General features: G+C 43.3%; 1 protein-coding gene and 1 long non-coding RNA gene across 6 annotated transcripts in view; one reads left to right on the plus strand and one right to left on the minus strand.

Moving 5' to 3' along the window:
* Positions 1 to 449: 449 nt before the first annotated feature.
* LOC140911469 (uncharacterized) lies at positions 450 to 9,053 on the minus strand. The gene is made up of 4 exons (XR_012158977.2): positions 7,478 to 9,053; positions 4,356 to 4,651; positions 3,024 to 3,177; positions 450 to 1,761 (listed from the first exon to the last, which is right to left on the minus strand). It is a non-coding gene; the product is annotated as an uncharacterized LOC140911469 (long non-coding RNA).
* CAST (calpastatin) overlaps positions 8,814 to 20,130 on the plus strand; it is a 114,372-nt gene continuing 103,055 nt past the window's right edge. For 3 of the 5 annotated variants that reach the window (XM_073344560.2, XM_073344563.2, XM_073344565.2), the window contains exons 1-2: positions 8,815 to 9,059; positions 19,332 to 19,397. In XM_073344560.2, the coding sequence (XP_073200661.1) occupies positions 8,985 to 9,059; positions 19,332 to 19,397 (141 nt within the window). In that variant the 5' untranslated portion in view covers positions 8,815 to 8,984. Of the gene's footprint in view, positions 9,060 to 9,601; positions 9,707 to 19,331; positions 19,398 to 20,130 lie in introns of those variants that run through there. The other 2 variants (XM_073344562.2, XM_073344561.2) reach the window with 2 other exon arrangements.

Consider the following 20,130-nt stretch of genomic DNA (forward strand, 5'->3'; position numbering starts at 1 on the left):
CTATCCTGTCTCCTCAAACCTGATACCCCACTCTTCTCTCTGCGCTGGCTGGCTTCTACGGTATGAGCTGGTGTTAGCCGACGGCCAAGGATGTTTGGTGAGGTGCCAGCTATGCCCGTTTATACCATCCGTGACTTTAACTGCTAGGACACACTGTCCCTTCGCGGCGGGCAGCCCGGGCTAGGCTGACGGATGCCCCAAGGTCCTAACCACCCGTGACTTTAACTGCTAGAGCTCAGAGCTCCTTCGCAGCGGGCAGTCAATACTGACTGACAGGTGCCCCAATGGCAGCACTAAGAGCCTCTTCACACCTGTGACTTTAACTGCTAGATCTCAGAGCTCCTTCGCAGCGGGCAGCCAGGATTGACTGACAGGTGCCCCAAGAGTTTGCCCCGTGGAGGCGGCACAACTCAACGCTAGGCTCTTAGTACTCTCACCTAATGACCAGGCTTTAGAGCCAAAACGGCTGAGGTTCTTTAATTGTGTTGGCTGCTTTACAGTAAACCAGAGAAAACAAGTCAGGCTTATGCACAAATGGTTACCAAAATTTATTAAGCTAGATTCTATTCATGTGGTTACAAAATTGCTAGTGCCTACTTATTTAAATGTAGAGATGTTACACACACAAACAAGTTACAAAACTGAAGCCACAATCCCAAAGAAAGAAAAAGTATAGAGCTCTATTTCAAAATATGTGTACACTAAAGGTAGGAGATCAGGTGTGGGTGCTTCTTACCCTCCTTGCATCTCTCGATTCCAGCAGTGCCAAGCCAGGATCGGTCACTCAATTCCGCGGAAAGACGAATAAGGGACAAGGCGTAGGGACCCTCTTAGCTGCAGAAGCCCTGGGAGGCTGTCACTTATCTGACCAGCAGATAGATAGTGAAAAGCACTCAAAAATCATGGTGCTGTAGGTCCCCTACTTATACCTCTGTACTCCTTTATTCTCTTTCTCCTTTCTTATGCCAAATTGAGGCTGGTCTGTCGGGGTGATGCCAGCTTTCGCAAGAGTAGTTTACACTTGCAAGGGAGAGAAACAATAAGTTTCGACTACTGGACATTTGTTTTATCAGGGTAAATATTTTCCCACCTAGGATGTTGGTGTGTGTGCATCACGCTATTTAGTAGGGGCTAAGAGCCATGTCTGTCACAGGGCCTCTGCCTGCTGTGAGCTTAATCGTTGTATCTGCTCCCAGAGGCACATTGTAGCAGCACACCTGTGCTTTCACAGCTTCAAAGGCTGTGCTGGAATATATGTTAAGTGCCCTGTTCCGGCTTCCTCCTGTGTTTCCAGCAATGCTGGTCTGAAGGGGGGGGGGGCTGGCTGTTTGGCTACAGCTGGTTGAAGAGAAGTGGGCAGGATGGGGGAAAGAAGTCCTTGTGCAGTGAATATTTCAGCACATAATGACTTCATCACTGTCACATTCTGGGATGCGATCCAGATCAGTGAGGGGTTGTGTCTCTACCTGCCCTGCAATCCTGGGTACCTCACAATGCTTTGTTGTTGTAGCTCCCAATCTGAGCTGCTCACATCATGCAGGTCACACCCTGAATGTCTGTGTATAGCTGCAGCCTCAGTGCAGCAGATCTGACCCCAGCAGCTTTCCAGCTACACACCAGTCACACTCTGGCTTCCACGAGTCTTGGTTATTACTTGCAGGGTGACCTCAACACACTCCCAGTCCTGAATTTTCTCAGAAATGGGTGTTCTGCACTGTCTAGCCCTCTCCTGGACAGTTCAGATATTAAGGTTCATTGCCCCTGTAAGGAAGTAATATTCAAGTTTGTTACTTTGACTGGCGTTACCAAGCAGTTCAGTTTAAACACAGCACTGGATTGGTTTAGATTAAAAATCAAACAAATTTATTAACAAAAGAAGCTATTATTTGAAGTGTATAGGAGATAAAGTTAGAAATGGTTAAAAGCAAAAACACACATCTAAAAGTCTAAAACTATACTAGCAAGTTTTTGTTCAAGGTGCTTGTTGAAGATGGCCTGTCTCACTTACCATCTTCCAGCAAGAGGGTGACTGACCCTTTCCTCAGTAAGGATCTCTCCCAGAGGCAGGAAGGTGCTGGTGCCTTTGTCTTCTTAGGTATAAGAGTAACTTGGGGTTTTCTGCCCCTTTCTTTTATAGTCCAGTGAACCTCTGAAGTGGATTGTTCTGAAGGTTACCCTCTAAAGGAAAGTTAATCCGTGCACTAAGGAAAGTGACATGGAGTCTGGCTGTGAACGAGGCTCCATGCTCTTTCTTCCTCCACTTGTGTTTGCTAAAATTCAAATTGTTTTGTTTCCTGCCATCTTTTCCCCCTGGTGCCTTGAGGATCCTGTTTACTACTTATAGGTAAATTGAGGTAAACACACATTCCTTTGTTTAGGATAGGCCTGTTTAACAACTGTTGTCTAGGCAGGGCTGTTTGGTTTCGAACATGTGCTAATAACAGCATACTGGGGGAATTCATAACTTTACATATACTGGTGCTACATACATTCCACCATGAAATTATTAACTAGTGAGTCATTAGTTTTCAAATGATACCTCACAAGACATATTTTGTACAGATTATTACAACTGTGTGGAGGGTGTGAATACAGGGGTGCTTTCGGTCACAATCACTTAAGTCTTTATGTGATGAATACTGCAGAAGCTTAAAGACTTTATGTGCTGAAGCCTTAGTTCAGGGCAAAGTCAATGTGCTGAAGTCAAAACTTTGCATGCATAGAGACTTGTCAAATTCTGATTCAGTATCTAGCACACCTTTGTATTCATTTTTAAAATTAATGCTCATGCTGAAGATTTAAAAAATAGTAGATTCTTTCTAACCTAATTTTCTCCTGGCTTTGGTCAAAAATTGGAATGCCTAACTATGGAAGGGAAGTTTCCCGTGGGCACTGGGATTGAGTCAGGCATTGGTGTTATAAATTTAAAAGACATATAATTAATATAATCAAATAGAAAATATATATACTAGAACTACAGGGTTGAAAAGTTTCACAGACAGTATCAAATTCTTTGTCCTTACCAACAAGACCAGAGCGTTCCTACTTACTGGAGGCTTTGTGCCCAGTAGCATATAAAAGAACAGATTAAATAGTTTGTCTGTCTTAGTTACAGTTGTTGAAGGGTAGGGTCATATACCATGAATCATGTGAGAAAGGCAACTCCTGGTTTTTGACCTATGAGAAGGAAATAATGGTTAAGACATGATCAAAGAATACCTTCTGCTGTCAGCTATGAGATGAGTTCTGCAAACATATTACAGCATAGTTAAGTCATGAACCCTGCAAACAAAGCAGCGTGCAGTAGATGTGAGGGTTGAGATGAAGTGCTTTTAACACTGTGATATCTCTTCCCCAGCCTCAAACATTGTAGATACTAATTTTTCAGTTGTCCAGGTTTTTGCACACTTAAACATGGGTGTGGATATTTGCTATTCACAAAACAATTGTTTGTGCTAGACATATAAGAACTGTTAGCACACCCCCCCAACTTAGGAGCACAACTTTAGAAATAATAATCTGGAACTAACTTGAGACCTCTTAGGGTAACTGGCCCTCAGTATTTATCTGATAAACTTTACAGCTATGTGGGAGCTCTAAAAGATATTTCAAACTGTATTTACATGCCCTACTAACCATTCAGTGGGACTTCTCACATACTTAAAGCTAAGTAATTGATAAACTAAACTGTAATAAATCACCAGGACCAGTTGGGATTCACCCAAGAGTTCTGAAAGAACTCAAATATGAAATTGCAGAACGATCAAGTGTGGTATGTAACCTATCACTTAAATCAACTTCTGTACCAGATGATGAAAGATAGCTAATGTGACACCAATGTTTTTAAAAAGGCTTCAGAGGTGATCCTGGCAATTACAGGCCATCATAACCATACAACTAAGGGTAGCCTAGAATTCCTCCTTACCTGTAAGGGGTTAAGAAGCTCAAATAACCTGGTTGGCACCTGACCAAAAGGACCAATGGGGAAAGAAGATACTTTCAAATCTGGGGGGGCTTTGTTTTTGTGTTCTCTTGGGAAGCAGAGAAGTATCAGGTCAGAAAACTCCTTAACCTATAAACCATCCTAAAAGTCTCTCATGTTACAAAAATTGTAAGTAAAAGCCAGGCAAGGCGTGTTAGATTATCTTTTGTTCTGCTTGTGAATTTTTCCTTTGCTGGAGGGAGGTTTATTCCTGTTTTCTGTACCTTTGAAACTAAGCCTAGAGGAAGTTCTGCTGTGTTTTTGAATCTTTTGTTACCCTGTAAAGTTATGCTCAGTGTGCGGCAGCAGTCAAAAAAGCTAACAGAATGTTAGGAACCATTAGGAAAAGGATAGATAATAAGACAGTAAATACCTTAATCATCATCATGTTCTCATTATGCCTCTGGCAATTAGGGCAGTGACGAAACTCCTCCACTCCTGTCTGTTTCTGGCAAGTCTTTCAATGGTTCCCCAGCTGTGCCCCAGGTTTTTCAGTTTGGCTCCCACAGCTCTTCGCCATGTTGTTTTTGGGCAGCCTCGTTTTCGCTTGCATTCAGGTGTCCATCTTATTGCTACTCTGGTGATAGAATCAGTTTCCATCTGAAGCACCTGGGCAATCCGTCTCCAATGCCTCCTGGCAACGATGGTGCTCATATCCTCTTGGCTGCACTGTCAATAGATCTTGGTTTGAGATTGTTCTGGGCCAAAAGATACAGAGGATACCATAATGCCACTATCTAAATCAATGGTGTGCCCACATCTTGAATACTGCTTGCAGTTTTGGTCACCCCATATCAAAAAAGGATACATTAGAATTGGGAAAAGGTTCAGAAAAGGACAACAAAAATGATTAGGGATATGGAACAGCATCCATGTGAGGAGAGATTAAAAAGACTGGAACTATGCTGCTTAGAAAAGAGATGACTAAGGAGGGATATGATAAAGGTCTATAAAATCATGAATGGTGTGGAGAAAGTGAATAAGGAAGTGTTATTTACCCCTTCATGTAACCCAAGAACCAGGGTTACCTAATGAAATTAATAGGTAGCAGGTTTAAAACAAAAAAAAGGAAGTACTTCACAGAACGCACAGTCAACCTGTGGAACCCATTGCCAGGGGATGTTGTGAAGGCCGAAATTATAACTGGGTTAAAAAAAGAATTAGATGAGGATAGGTCCACCAATGAGTACTAGCCAAGATGGTCAAGGACACAACCCCATGCTCTGGGTGTCCCTAAACCTCTGACTGCCAGAAACTGGGACTGGACAATAAGGGATGGATCACTCGATAATTGCCTTGTTCTGTTCACTCCCTCTGAAGCACCTGGCATTGGCCACTGTCGGAAGACAGGATACTGGGCTAGATGGACCTTTGATCTGACCCAGTACGGCTGTTCTTATGTAAGCATGTTCTGTACTTAGGTGATTTGCTGGATCAGGGCAGAGCCAGCGCTAGGTGTAAACAGACTAAGCACTTGCTTAGGGTCATTGAGCAGCTTTTTATTATTACTAATTATTATTATTATTAATATTTGTTACTGGAGGGAGTCAAAAATATTCCTGCTTATTCCCCACAATGGGCTAGCACAGCCTGTGGATGAGGACCAGAGAGCTGAGCACCAGGTAGAATTGAGACCTAAATTATTGTGGTTTTCTTATATATTCTTGTCTAATCACGAATGCTACTGTTTGCTCCCTAATTTCTGTCACTGAGCTCAAATGACTGTCATCAGGAGCAGAGCAATTAAAGGAGTGGTGCTCAAACAGGCTTCCTCCTTTTCCTGTAGAAGTGCCAGGAGAAGTATCCTATGCACTCAGACTCAGGAATGCTGTACAATCTGTTGGACCTGTTAGTGAGACTTTATTATTTTTTAAATTAAAACACAAAAGACACTTGTTAAACTCATATTAAACCAGTTCCTCAACCTTCCATCCTCCTCTGCATGTCACCCATATGCTCATTTCTCTGTTGCATTTAGCCTTGTACAATTGTTTTAGACACACAAGGTTTGACTTGCCTCTCACTAGTTTCACACTGGGATAAGTGAGATCAGAATCAGGCCCTCAGACTGTTTCTCACAGTACTTTTATCTTTGTATCCGTCTTTCTGAAAGCATGGTTAAAGTACAGTCAAAATTCTCTTAGAAATGTAAAAAGTTTCAAAGATAAATGTATTAAGTTTTACATTAAATCAATGCAATTATATAAGACAATCACAATCATTTCAGTATATAAAATATATACTTATATTTCTCTTAAGTATTAATACACTTTAAATATATTCAATATTTTGAATTGTATTATAAAATAATTTCTACATATCTAACAAAATAAACCTAGCAGTAAACTTACTATATTTAATATTATATATATATTAATGAGAATTTAGTGTGCAATCTCATGTTAATGTACATATTTTTCTTCCTAATTGAAAACTGAATAGCAATATAACAGAACAAAGCTAACTTAAACAATTGGAATAGGGTTCTCCTACTTCCTTCTACATTACTAATTACATCTGACTTGCTACAACCTTTGAGGAATATTGTAATATATGTCAGTTATTCTGATTGCTTCTTCAGAATAGAAGAGTTGGGCTCCTGGTGGACTGTTCCCCAACATTCAGTGAGAGCCTGGTCTACAGCACAAAGTTTAATCACAGGGGGAGTAGAGAGACTCTGGTACTGCTCCATGGCCTAGAGCTCCCGAAGCACACATCTGTTTTACGCAAGCTGTGTACAAGCTGCTTACACATATGCTTGCCAATTAATCTTGAGTCTTTAATCTCCCTTTATTTTGGAAGGCAATAATTAAAGTGATGGATTTTCAGTTCAAGGTGACACCTCAGTATCTCCACATGATCCAGACTAAGTTAAATTCTTATTCTGGGGCTACGTTCATGCATTCAGAGTCACAAATAATAATGTTCTGACATGGGATCAGGGTCAGATGGTCATGCTGGATTTTTGATTGACCACAAATTGTTCCTCCAGTGTCTAAGAGAAGTTGCTGGTGTGTTATAGCTTGCCCAGCCTTCTGCATCAGTGTTTGCAGAAGTTGGGCATTTAGAATTTACCTTCTTGAAATGAAATTTTGAAAATTCTTTCAGATCTAATAATATAAGTTGTGGCAGCAAAGGTTCAAAATGTATTAATATATAAACTTGAAACCTAATAGTTACTCTTTAATAATCAAAAAGGAAGGTTTTGTTGTTGGCAGACCCATTAAAACTGATACTGACCAGAAAACATTTAGTTAGTTAGTTAGTTAGTTAGTTAGATGGATAGAACCTTTTTGCATTCACTGGTGTGGAAATTTAGAAGTTAAATGACTGATGATTTTGAGTTACAGGAACGTAAAATCTGGAACAAGTAGTGGGCTAAATTCAACAAGGCATGGAGTTTTTGAACAACAATTAGAGGGCATGATCCCAAGAAGGAAGTTGTGAATGGCTCAAGCACCTCTTCAGAAGCAGGCCTCAAGTGTGGATACTTACTGAAACTGATATGATGAAAAACTTCAGCTAGAAATCTCATAAGAAGAAGTTTGCTTTTGATATTTCCACTTGCAGCTTAATCCAGGAAGAGCACAAGAGACATATACCTTAAATGGCAAAGAGTCCTGTGGCACGTTATAGATTAACAGACGTATTGGAGCATATGCTTTTGTGGGTGAATACCCACTTCGTTGAATGCAAGTAGTGGAAAGGCACTTCCACTACTGTAGAGGCAGGTATAAATATGCAAGCAAGAATCATGCTAGGGATAACGAGGTTAGTTCAATCAGGGAGGATGAGGCTCTCTTCTAGCAGTTGAGGTGTGAACACCAAGGGAGGAGAAACAGCTTTTTAGCTGGATAGCCATTCACAGTCTTTGTTTAATCCTGAGCTGATGGTGTCAAATTTGCAAATGAACTGAAGCTACAGCAGTTTCTCTTTGAACTGTGGTGCTGAAGTTTTTTTGCTGCAGGATGGCTACCTTTAAATCTGCTATTTTGTGTCTACGGAGGTTGAAGTGTTCTCCTATAGGTTTTTGTATATTGCCATTCCTAATATCGGATTTGTGTCCATTTATCCTTTTACATAGGGACTGTCCAGTCTGACCGATGTACATAGCAGAGGATCATTGGCTGGCGTATATTATATTGGTGGACGTGCAGGTGAATGAACCAGTGATGGTGTGGCTGGTGTAGATATGCGGGCAGAGTTGGCATCGAGGTTTGTTGCATGGACTGGCCACAGGACTCTGTCACTTTTACAGATCCAGACTAACAGGGCTACCCTTCTGATACTTGATACCTTAAATGGTAACTTTTCCCCCTGTGTTTTTCTCAAAGCCTCAAAAAAAGTTCCAGTTTGGTTTGAGTTTTGGGCAAAGATCCAGGTTTGCTCAGATTTTCAGTTAATTTGCTCCCTAAAACTGACAGGAGAAATAAATGTTAGATGGCTAATTTTTTCAGGCAATTGGTTTTGTTACAAGGAGCCAAACAGTGATTACAGGAGATATGCCTAAACCAAAACTATGAATCTGATCCAAACCCCACTGAATCTTGCAAAGTATTCTGCTCTGACTTTGAATTTTATGGCTCTCCCCACTGTAGTTTCTTATTACAGAAAGGAAAACAAATCTCAGCTCAGCTGTGAAGCCTAAAGGACACAAGAGGGCCACGCCCAGGCCTCATTCTGCAAGTAAGCCTGCAAGGTATGTCCTGGCAAGCAGCAAAACCACCACCAAACATCTTCCAGTCAGCCCTCCCCTCCTTCTCAGCAAACACTGAGCCCAGCGGGGATGAGCAGGGCAAAGGAGTGGTGCCGTTAGAGCAGCTGGTCCAGTAGTCGAGGCTGCAGGAAGAGGAGGGACTTGCGGGGTTGCAGCCGAGAGTTGGCTCTGGCTGCATCAGAAAAGCTGCTTCGCAGTTACATGTAACCTGCCCCCCACTCCCTGCCCGTTACATCGCCCCGTGAACGCCGCGCGGAGAGGCGCCCAGCGAGGAACCGCCGCGCCATGTCTCAGCCACACAAAGGGAAGAAGTCGTCCTCCTCCAAGCCTGCGGGGGCTGCAGGCAGGGGCAGCAGAGCGGTACGTGTCGGAACCAGGGCGCGGGGCTAGGGCGGCGCCCAAAGCTCCGCTGCGCCAGGGCTCCGGGCGGCCAGCTGGGCTTCCTGCCCGCGTCAGGGCAGGGGAATGCGCCAGCGCCGCCCGCAAGAGGGGAGCGGCCCCAGCGCGGGGCTAGCGGAGCGGGACTGTCCGGCTCAGCCCCGCCGCGGCCCAGAGGCGGCGGCGGCGGCGGCGGGAAAGGCCCAGCGCAGCCCCGCTCCGGGCCATCGGGGGGCGGGCGGTGACAGCCCAGCCCAGCGCAGCCCTTTCCCGCGGCCTGATACAGGGCAGAGCCGGTGCAATGGGGGTCGCGTTGCGGTCTGCCCCGCAGTCCCTAAAGCCCTGGGGACTGGGAGGGGCGCAGCCGAGGCCGCGCCAACAGCCCTTCCCGCCTCCGCCCGCTCCTGCCCTGCAGCGGTGCCACACCCAGCCTGGAGCGCCAGCTCCGCCTCGCTGCCAAAGCGCCGCCCGCCCCAGGGGCAGGGGCAGGGGCAGGGTCAGCCCCAGCCTGGCTCTACCGCCCTGAGCCTGGGCGCTTAGAAACGCTCAGCGGTGCTTGGAGGGGGAGGATTATTTTAAAGGAGGAACACGTTCCGGCCATGGCTTTTGCAAGCTGGTGGTATGCGACGGTAAATATAGCCAGCTCCGCTACTGACAGAGTGGATTTTAATCTCTTGGGTTGGGGGTGTGGCTCTTGCCAGCGACTATATCAATAAGGGAGTAGAGAATGGGAGCGCATTAGTGCTAAAGGGTAGACACTTAAAGATAGAGCCAGATGCATCCCCTGTGGAACTCTGATGCATTCAGTAAAATTACAGGGGCCTGAATTTGCCCCACCTTCCATTTGGGGAAACTCACCCTGCTCTGGTATGTGTGCCCTACAGTCTAGCTCACTTTTGTAACTTGGATATGTTGTATTCCACGTTTTAAAAGGTAGCTACTTATTTAAAGTATTTGGGACCGCAGGAGAAGGAATGAGGAAGCAACTGTCAGCTATATCAAGATAAAACTATGGCGTTACTGTGAATTCATAGACACTGGGGAATTGGTTATGTTGTTCAGGAGACTATTTAGTAAATAATGAATGGATCAAGTAACTAAAGTGCTTACTATGTTCAACTTAAATTAGTAAACAGTAATACTTTTGTATAAAGATGCGATTTGATACTTTGAAATTTTTAAGTTGATGTTATTTTACTATGAAATATTGTCCAGTCATATTTTCTCTAAATAATCCATTAAGATACATGTGTTGCAGTTTCAGAGGGACTTCCATAAACTCTTTAGTGAAGATGATACATTAAAAATTAGCTTTGTGGATGTTGTTGCTTATTTTCACAACCTCCTGGAAAAAATACAGGCCCTTTTACATATGATAATTCATTTATCCTTTAACCAAAACAGGGATGTGATCTGAAAGGAAATCTAATAAGTGATGGATTGATTGATTATTTTTTTTTAAAGGCTAAGTTTATTTTGGACTCTTTCTTTCCCACTCTGAACAGAGTCCTAGTTGGTACAAGTTTTCATAAAATTGTTCTTAGCTGCAGGTATTTTTTTGAACTAACTTGTTTTGTTATACCAATAAAATAAAAACCAGCAGGAACTTATTAAAGGGAAAGGTTTCAGAGTAACAGCCGTGTTAGTCTGTATTCGCAAAAAGAAAAGGAGTACTTGGGGCACCTTAGAGACTAACCAATTTATTTGAGCATGAGCTTTCGTGAGCTACAGCTCACTTCATCGGATGCATACTGTGGAAACTGCAGAAGACATTATATACACAGAGACCATGAAACAATACCTCCTCCCACCCCACTCTCCTGCTGGTAATAGCTTATCTAAAGTGATCATCAAGTTGGGCCATTTCCAGCACAAATCCAGGTTTTCTCACCCTCCGCCCCCCCCAAACTCACTCTCCTGCTGGTAATAGCCCATCCAAAGTGACCACTCTCCCTACAATGTGCATGGTAATGAAGGTGGGTCATGTCCAGCACAAATCCAGGTTTTCTCACCCCCCACCCCCCTCCAAAAACCCCACACACAAACTCACTCTCCTGCTGGTAATAGCTTATCCAAATTGACCACTCTCCTCACAATATGTATGAAAATCAAGGTGGGCCATTTCCAGCACAAATACAGGTTTTCTCACCCCCCCACCCCCTTTTTTTTCAAAAAAACCACACACACAAAAACTCACTCTCCTGCTGGTAATAGCTTATCGAAGGCGACCACTCTCCCTACAGTGTGCATGATAATCAAGGTGGGCCACTTCCAGCATAAATCCAAGTTTAACCAGAAAGTCGGGGGGGAGGGTGCGGGGGGTAGAAAAAAACAAGGGGAAATAGGCTACCTTGCATAATGACTTAGCCACTCCCAGTCTCTATTTAAGCCTAAATTAATAGTATCCAATTTGCAAATGAATTCCAATTCAGCAGTTTCTCGCTGGAATCTGGATTTGAAGTTTTTTTGTTTTAAGATAGCGACCTTCATGTCTGTGATTGCGTGACCAGAGAGATTGAAGTGTTCTCCGACTGGTTTATGAATGTTATAATTCTTGACATCTGATTTGTATCCATTTATTCCTTTACGTAGAGACTGTCCAGTTTGACCAGTGTACATGGCAGAGGGGCATTGCTGGCACATGATGGCATATATCACATTGGTGGAGGTGCAGGTGAACGAGCCTCTGATAGTGTGGCTGATGTTATTAGGCCCTTTGATGGTGTCCCCTGAATAGATATGTGGGCACAGTTGGCAACGGGCTTTGTTGCAAGGATAGGTTCCTGGGTTAGTAGTTCTGTTGTTTGGGAGGGAGGGAGGGCGGAGGGTGAGAAAACCTGGATTTGTGCTGGAAATGGCCCAACTTGATGATCACTTTAGATAAGCTATTACCAGCAGGAGAGTGGGGTGGGAGGAGGTATTGTTTCATAGTCTCTGTGTATATAATGTCTTCTGCAGTTTCCACAGTATGCATCCGATGAAGGGAGCTGTAGCTCACGAAAGCTCATGCTCAAATAAATTGGTTAGTCTCTAAGGTGCCACAAGTACTCCTTTTTTATTAAAGGGAAAAAGGCAAAATACCACATTTGTTGTGAATACAGAAAGAATCATAGTAAGCAGTTAGTTATAGCTATAACATTCCATTCAATCTCATATTTATTCACACATTCATTCATACAAACACACACACACACAGGTTCTGCAAGGTTGTTATCATAGTTACCAGCCTTAGAGTTGCTCATGCCAAGCCACTGGCCAGGTGGCCTGGACATGAGGAGGGAGCAGGGCCTTGTCAGATGCTCATCTGATGCTCCTGGAAGTTGGTTTGCAGAATCAGACCCCAAAGTTCTCACTTTTTAGAGTCTGTTTTTATAGGAATTTCTTCCTATGCCAGTCTATGGGAATTGCTTCATCATGCTGTTGCTGAATCAATCAGCAGATAGCACATTCCTAAGGGCTCCCTGCTGCTAGATGTTGTCTTGTTCTTTGGTTCTCCCATTCTTGAGGCTGTTGGGTGGATTCCAGTCTGCCCTTCGGGGGGGAGTCCTCTGGTTATTTCTACTTGATGCCTTCTTCATCCCATGGACACTGGATTCGTAGGCTGGCACCTCCCTGATCATTCATTTATTATCCACACCAAGCATCCATCCACATACATCCTCTATCTCTATTTTAATAACAATTGTTAATACAACAAAAAGGCGGGGAGTCTCTGGGTGCTGTTTCTGTTGTTAGAGTATTGCTTTGAGTCTCTCTCTCTGTGAATTGCTTTGAGAACAGACTCTGTCTTAGAATGTACTAACACAATTAGCAGCTTGCAAGTTTCACACATAGAGGGAGAGAAACAGTACCAAAAACCAAGAGACCTCTTAATTAGTAATACCCGGGAATTGAAACTATGGGGAATCAAACTCATTTGTGATTTTAATACAGAACTTCTTTAATATGATCCAACATAATCCCCCTTTTGACACTAAGATTTATAATCGTCAGTGTCACTTTCTATGTAGCTTATTCAAGAGAAAGTACTGCTAGGCAATTTGAGTTTGTGATTCCAATTCATGCCACATACATGATCCTAGTGATGTATCTTTACTACAAAGTTCTGGGGCAATAGGCAAGGTGAGGCACACCCACTTTTGAGGAGTCCATTTGGTATAACCTCTAGTGTCCAATAGCTTCCCTCCCTCCCCAGCCCACTGGCTCAAGGTCCAGGGTAGCCAGAAGGATCCCATGTGTAATATGGGGAGTGGGTTAACCTTCAATACCTTTGCCTCCAGGGACTGTTGGTGTGCAATTTTGACAACAATTTCTCCCATTAAGAAGTCTGGTTTACAATACTGGAAAATATTGCATCCATTCATATTGATAAGTGTAAAACAATGATCTCTTTCTTTTTTAACAAATGCATCAAACCCTTAATATTTCCCAATATGACCCAGAGCATTTTGTGTTCCAAAGTAGCTAGTGCAAGTATCTGCATTTCAGTGCATCCCATAGCTATGGCTGTGTAGTTTCCTATTTCTAATATTTTTTTTTCTTATGGATAAGCCATGTGGTAGTATTAAGCCATTACTAAAGATTCCATCGGCCTTTTAGGTTACCCAGACCAATTTGGACCAAGTCTACATTGGCATGTACTTGTTTTTGTATCAGGCTGTCCTGTAGCTGGGACAGAAAGCTTAATTTATTTTTAAGTTCCTGCAGGTCTTCAGTATTTTTTTTTTTAAACACACAACAGTGCTAGCAACAAGACAAAACACAAGACAAAACATAGAACACAAAACACAATTTCTATTGTGACAGTAGATTCATGGTATTGGGTTGCTTTTCAGCTGGCATCAGCTTTTCCTGATTTTTCTGAAAGACAAAAAGAACATGTTTCTACCCCTTTTGGGGTGGCAGATTATTGCTTAAAATATTTCTTTTACAAATACCCTTGCTGATTGCAGGCAAAACAGAGGAATTGCCCCCACATTTTCCTGTTTTTGTTCTATAGGCAGGCCAGGTTTCAATGGCTTTTATCTTTTAAGGGTTATGGGGAAATTATCCCACTGTCTAGTCATTAAATCCCTGAGTTTTCCTTCTTATACAGCAGACCAAGTTTATAATGTTTTTCCTGCTGTGTTAAGCTTTAAGTTTTAATTACAGGTAATAACTGAGAAGCATCATTACCATACGACCTTAAAGGGGTTTTCCAAAAATCATACACACTATACGTTGTTACAGGGATACTTATTTTCATTACATTTATTACAATTATCTTGTTATCCCATGCCTTTTATTTAGACAATTTGTTTGCTGACCAGGTGTGTCCTTTATCTGCAGCTCCTTTGTGCTGCTAGTTCTTTCCTTCCTTTATCATTTAGGTAATTTGCATTTTCACAGAAGCTTCCTGCTTTTGGATTTAAAGCCATCAGCAGCTCAGAGACTCTATCTTAAAAGGGACACAACTTTCACCAGAGTTTTGATTACTTTTAACTTCTGCTTCCAAAACACACAGCAATCTGAAAAAGAAAACCCGACCTATTGTGGCTCCCTTTGGAGCCCTAATAGCATTTTAATTAAGTAGCATGGTATGTTTGCATTTCTTTTGCCCCTTCTACAATATACCCTGCACATGTTCTGGGGCAAATGCACATTCCTTCCATAGTTTAACTTCTATAACATTATCCAGATCATTTTTACATAAGGTGTCACTATTTCTTTTTTTTGCTTACAGAGGTTTCATGTACCTTTATCAAAGTGACAGTCTGATTACTCAGAGCCATTTTAAGACTCAGTGTTTCTAACATTGCTTCTTTTTGTTTTGTGCACCTCACCCCTGCTGTTGCTTCAGAGAGGAACTGTCTTTTTTTTACTACATCTCTCATCTGCTATTTTGTTACAAAAACAAACAAAAAGAATGCAGAATTTTTTTATATTCTCCTGATTTTGACTGCCCTGCTGCAGCCACAACTTAAAAACATTTTAAATTTTGTAAAGCATTGAGTTACCTTTTAAGGGTTAAATGCCAAATCCCAAAGCCAAACAACACTAATTACCTGTGTCTAGCAAAAAGGTCTGTGAGTTTTGCAACTTTGAATTAAAGAGTCAAATGGATTTTTAGTGCCATTATTTAAAACAAAAACAAAACCAACTGGTCCTTAGAACTTTACATATTTACACACACACAGATACATACACATTTTCTTTTCCTTAACATCCCTTCCACACTGCTCTGCTTGTTTATTTTTTTTTTTTACATCTTACATTTCCTTTATACATTTGAGGCAGCTAAGTTCCAATAGAACCCCCTTATGTTCTTTTAGCAAATTTGACTAAATTGTCCAGTCAAATTATTTGAATCAGTTTATTTTTGCCTGGCTAATTTACAGACATTCCTTTGGAAAAGGGCCCATTTTTCTTTCAGAATGGCTGCAACCAAGAATGCTCTTTCTCTAACACTTTTCCTTTTTAACATTTTCACAAAGTTTAGCTGCTTAATTCCCTCCAGCCTCTGCAGAGTTAACTTTCTTTTACTCTCTTTTCTCTTTGTAATTATGCCTGGGGGTGCCGTACATAGGACCTTCTCCCCATTTACCTGCCTCCCTCCAGCCTCTGCAGAGTTAACTTTTTCACTCTTTTTGTATTCCTGGAGTGCCTCTTTCACTATTTTCAGCTGGCTTTGGGTATCTGTAGCCAGCACCTTCCAATTGTCTGCTCCCTTTTCCGTTTGTGCCTTTTCTTCTTTACATGAAGACAAACGGAGGGAAGACTCCCTACATGCCTCCCACAACAACCAAATTGCTGCTGCATCTCTTTTGGCAGCACTAGAAGGTTTGTATATGAGGATATACTGAGCCAATCTATCCTCTAGGTCCGAAATAGTGCAGACATCGGCTAGGGCTTGTTTAGTCCAAGGACTGTGCCCAAATTTTTGAAGGATTTGTTTAAAAGGTGTAATTTCTTTAACAAAAGGTGAGGTTGGAGTTCCTTCTGACTCCATTCCTCCCTCTGGTACTGGCTTACCCTGTTTTCTTTTAAACATCTTAACATGGATATTTCAATCTCTTTCTCACTGCTGGTATTACTTAGCAAGTGACACAGCCTAGATTCTGAAATCATAGCTTAATCTATGCGTTTTTCCCCTGCTACCTTCCCGGAGGCCAGCAGGTCCCCTGCTACCTTCCCGGAGGCCAGCAGGTCCCCTGCTACCTTCCCGGAGGCCAGCAGGTCCCCTGCTACCTTCCCGGAGGCCAGCAGGTCCCCTGCTACCTTCCCGGAGGCCAGCAGGTCCCCTGCTACCTTCCCGGAGGCCAGCAGGTCCCCTGCTACCTTCCCGGAGGCCAGCAGGTCCCCTGCTACCTTCCCGGAGGCCAGCAGGTCCCCTGCTACCTTCCCGGAGGCCAGCAGGTCCCCTGCTACCTTCCCGGAGGCCAGCAGGTCCCCTGCTACCTTCCCGGAGGCCAGCAGGTCCCCTGCTACCTTCCCGGAGGCCAGCAGGTCCCCTGCTACCTTCCCGGAGGCCAGCAGGTCCCCTGCTACCTTCCCGGAGGCCAGCAGGTCCCCTGCTACCTTCCCGGAGGCCAGCAGGTCCCCTGCTACCTTCCCGGAGGCCAGCAGGTCCCCTGCTACCTTCCCGGAGGCCAGCAGGTCCCCTGCTACCTTCCCGGAGGCCAGCAGGTCCCCTGCTACCTTCCCGGAGGCCAGCAGGTCCCCTGCTACCTTCCCGGAGGCCAGCAGGTCCCCTGCTACCTTCCCGGAGGCCAGCAGGTCCCCTGCTACCTTCCCGGAGGCCAGCAGGTCCCCTGCTACCTTCCCGGAGGCCAGCAGGTCCCCTGCTACCTTCCCGGAGGCCAGCAGGTCCCCTGCTACCTTCCCGGAGGCCAGCAGGTCCCCTGCTACCTTCCCGGAGGCCAGCAGGTCCCCTGCTACCTTCCCGGAGGCCAGCAGGTCCCCTGCTACCTTCCCGGAGGCCAGCAGGTCCCCTGCTACCTTCCCGGAGGCCAGCAGGTCCCCTGCTACCTTCCCGGAGGCCAGCAGGTCCCCTGCTACCTTCCCGGAGGCCAGCAGGTCCCCTGCTACCTTCCCGGAGGCCAGCAGGTCCCCTGCTACCTTCCCGGAGGCCAGCAGGTCCCCTGCTACCTTCCCGGAGGCCAGCAGGTCCCCTGCTACCTTCCCGGAGGCCAGCAGGTCCCCTGCTACCTTCCCGGAGGCCAGCAGGCTGGCACCTCCCTGATCATTCATTTATTATCCACACCAAGCATCCATCCACATACATCCGCTATCTCTATTTTAATAACAATTGTTAATACAACAAAAAGGCGGGGAGTCTCTGTGTGCTGTTTCTGTTGTTAGAGTATTGCTTTGAGTCTCTCTCTCTGTGAATTGCTTTGAGAACAGACTCTGTCTTAGAATGTACTAACACAATTAGCAGCTTGCAAGTTTCACACATATAGGGAGAGAAACAGTATCAAAAACCAAGAGACCTCTTAATTAGTAATACCCTGGAATTGAAACTATGGGGAATCAAACTCATTTGTGATTTAATACAGAACTTCTTTAATATGATCCAACAGTTTGAACCTCCCTAAGTAAACCATGGTTCTTTGATGGAACTTGGCAGTTTAGCTATACTTGAGGTACCAAAGATTAGTTTTAGCTAACGTTTATGTGCATGTTTTTTAGCAAGTCTGGTCTTTCCACATAATGTGTTAGTCATATAGGGAAGCAGTTTGACTTTATGTGTTACAGTGAAATCATAAAATGATAAAGTACATAGGTTATGATTATAGTATTTGTATGCCACCGGTTTACAACACCAAAATATACTTTATATAAGGTGACTTTGTCTCACCAAAAATTCAGTTCTCTGAATCAATTAAATTGCTAAATTTATACATGGATATGAGAAATCCATGACATTGCTGATCCTGATTTACATCAGATCTGCTCTGTAGAAAGTTTGCTGAAACATAAATAATTTAATCATACAACTTCAGTCACTGTTCTAAGTCAAAACTTAAATCCATTATTCAGAGTTGACGAATGGTCTTTCTACACATAATTAGAAATGTGAGTTCCATGGAATTGTTAGTTGTACTGTCAGGCACCTGAGGGTTGGACATTACAGCTGTAAGTATTGCACCAAGTTTGTGGCAGTACTAGCTTGATGCAGTGAAGGTCTTTCATTAAAGTATAAAGAACAACAGGTTCTGGAAACAATGTAATACAAACCGAGCATGTGTTTTGGGACAGAAAAAACACTCATACTTCTGCTCAATTGGAAACCAGTCATTATTAGTATCCCAGAACCCTCTGGAGATCCCAACCAAGATCAGAGTCTTAGGCCTGGTCTGAACTTAAAGTTTGGGTCAAAATGGTTATATTGCTCCAGGGTGTGAAAAATCCACCCCCCTGAGCGATGTAGGTATGCCTCTCTAACCTCCAGTGTAGATGCAGCTAGATCAATGGCAGAATGCTTCCATTGACCTAGGTAGCGTTGTCCGGGGAGGATGTGTTCCTACAGTGACAGGAACAAAACTCCTGTCGGCGTAGGCTATGTCTAAACTGTGAGGTTATGTTGGTGTACCGCTGGCACCATAGCTATGAAGATATAGGCCCTGCAGTGTAGAGATGGCCCTGTTGTACAAAGTACTGTACAAACACACAGCTTTAAACTGTGACAGGGATTGTTGGTCATATACCAGCAGTATAACTGCTGGGCCTGGTGAAAACTTGTATGGAATGCCCCCAGGAAAACTTAGGTGTTGGAAGTAGTGTTCATGATTCAGTGAGTAGTGCTGCTCTCTCTAAGCACCCTGTCCGACGTCTACTGAAGTCAGTGGGAGTTAGATGAGGACTTAAAGCAATACTGAATCAAAGAGCAAAATAGAGTTAAGGAGCATTGAGTTGCTGGACGAGGAGCTATAAAACAGGTATCTGAATGTCTTGTAGCACTTTTCACAAGAGCCCTAGTGTTAAGCCTACTGTTATGGCCAGATTCCACCACTGAAAATAATTATTCTGTCTGCCTGAATTCTGCCTATGATTTCATTTGGAGTTACGCTTCATGTCTCCTAAAAACTTTATCTGTTGTCTACTGGTGATGAAGAATAATTGTCATGCTTCACTCTGTGGAAATCTTGATTACAGTGAATGATGTGGTCCCGACATGTACTATCTGTAAGGCATTTGAGATTCTCTTTATATAGAAGATGGGGTATAAGATTTAGTTATTAATCTGATTAATGACTTTTTTTATTCTTACAGCATGGTGACAAGAAAAGTGGAGCATCTTCTAAACCTGGAGATAAAAAAGGATCAGAAGCCACAGAGGTAAATAAATGCAAAGCACTGTATTATATTAAAATGAACTTCAGCATGTACAATTATATAGCAAAGAATATCTACTCATTCTGTGGTAAATTTTATGGTTGTTTTTGAACAGCAAAGTAGTAGCTTGAAGACAACTGACTGGTGGTGTTTACTAATAGCATTTATTTTCCAAAAAAATTATAAATCTATCTTGTGCTGTTCAATTTTGTGTGAAAAGAGCTCTGCTCTGATTCCCCTGTCACTTCAAATCTGCATGTTGGCAGGAGTGGAGAATCTGGGTCCAAGTATTTATTTCAGAAGGGCACCCAACCTCTATAAATGCTACTTTATCTGGAATTGGTATTTGTAATTCAGCAGTCCAGACAGGGCTCTAAGATTGAGTTTAGGGCCAGGAGCCAAGAACTCCTGTTGCCTAATCCTGGCTGTGCCACTGTGTGGCATATTTTGTTCTATTTCACTTAGAAAAATCCATGGAAGCTAATGCTGCTGGGAGCAGCATTAACTATCACTAGGCACTTTGTGTCTGCTATTGTTAATGCCAGAGGCGGCTGTGGAGGAGCTAAGGGCAGCACAGCAACCAAGCCAGGCTTGTGTGTGGAGGACACTACGCATGCTGGGCAGACTGCCTGTGGATTTGAATAAGTGTGTTTTTAACAGTATTCTGAATGCTGATAAATCGGGAAATGCTCGTAGGGTGCTTTTTAAAAGACAGATTTTTAAACTTATATCTAAC

This window comes from Lepidochelys kempii, chromosome 5 (assembly GCF_965140285.1).
Source record: "Lepidochelys kempii isolate rLepKem1 chromosome 5, rLepKem1.hap1, whole genome shotgun sequence".
Lineage (NCBI taxonomy): Eukaryota > Metazoa > Chordata > Testudines > Cheloniidae > Lepidochelys > Lepidochelys kempii.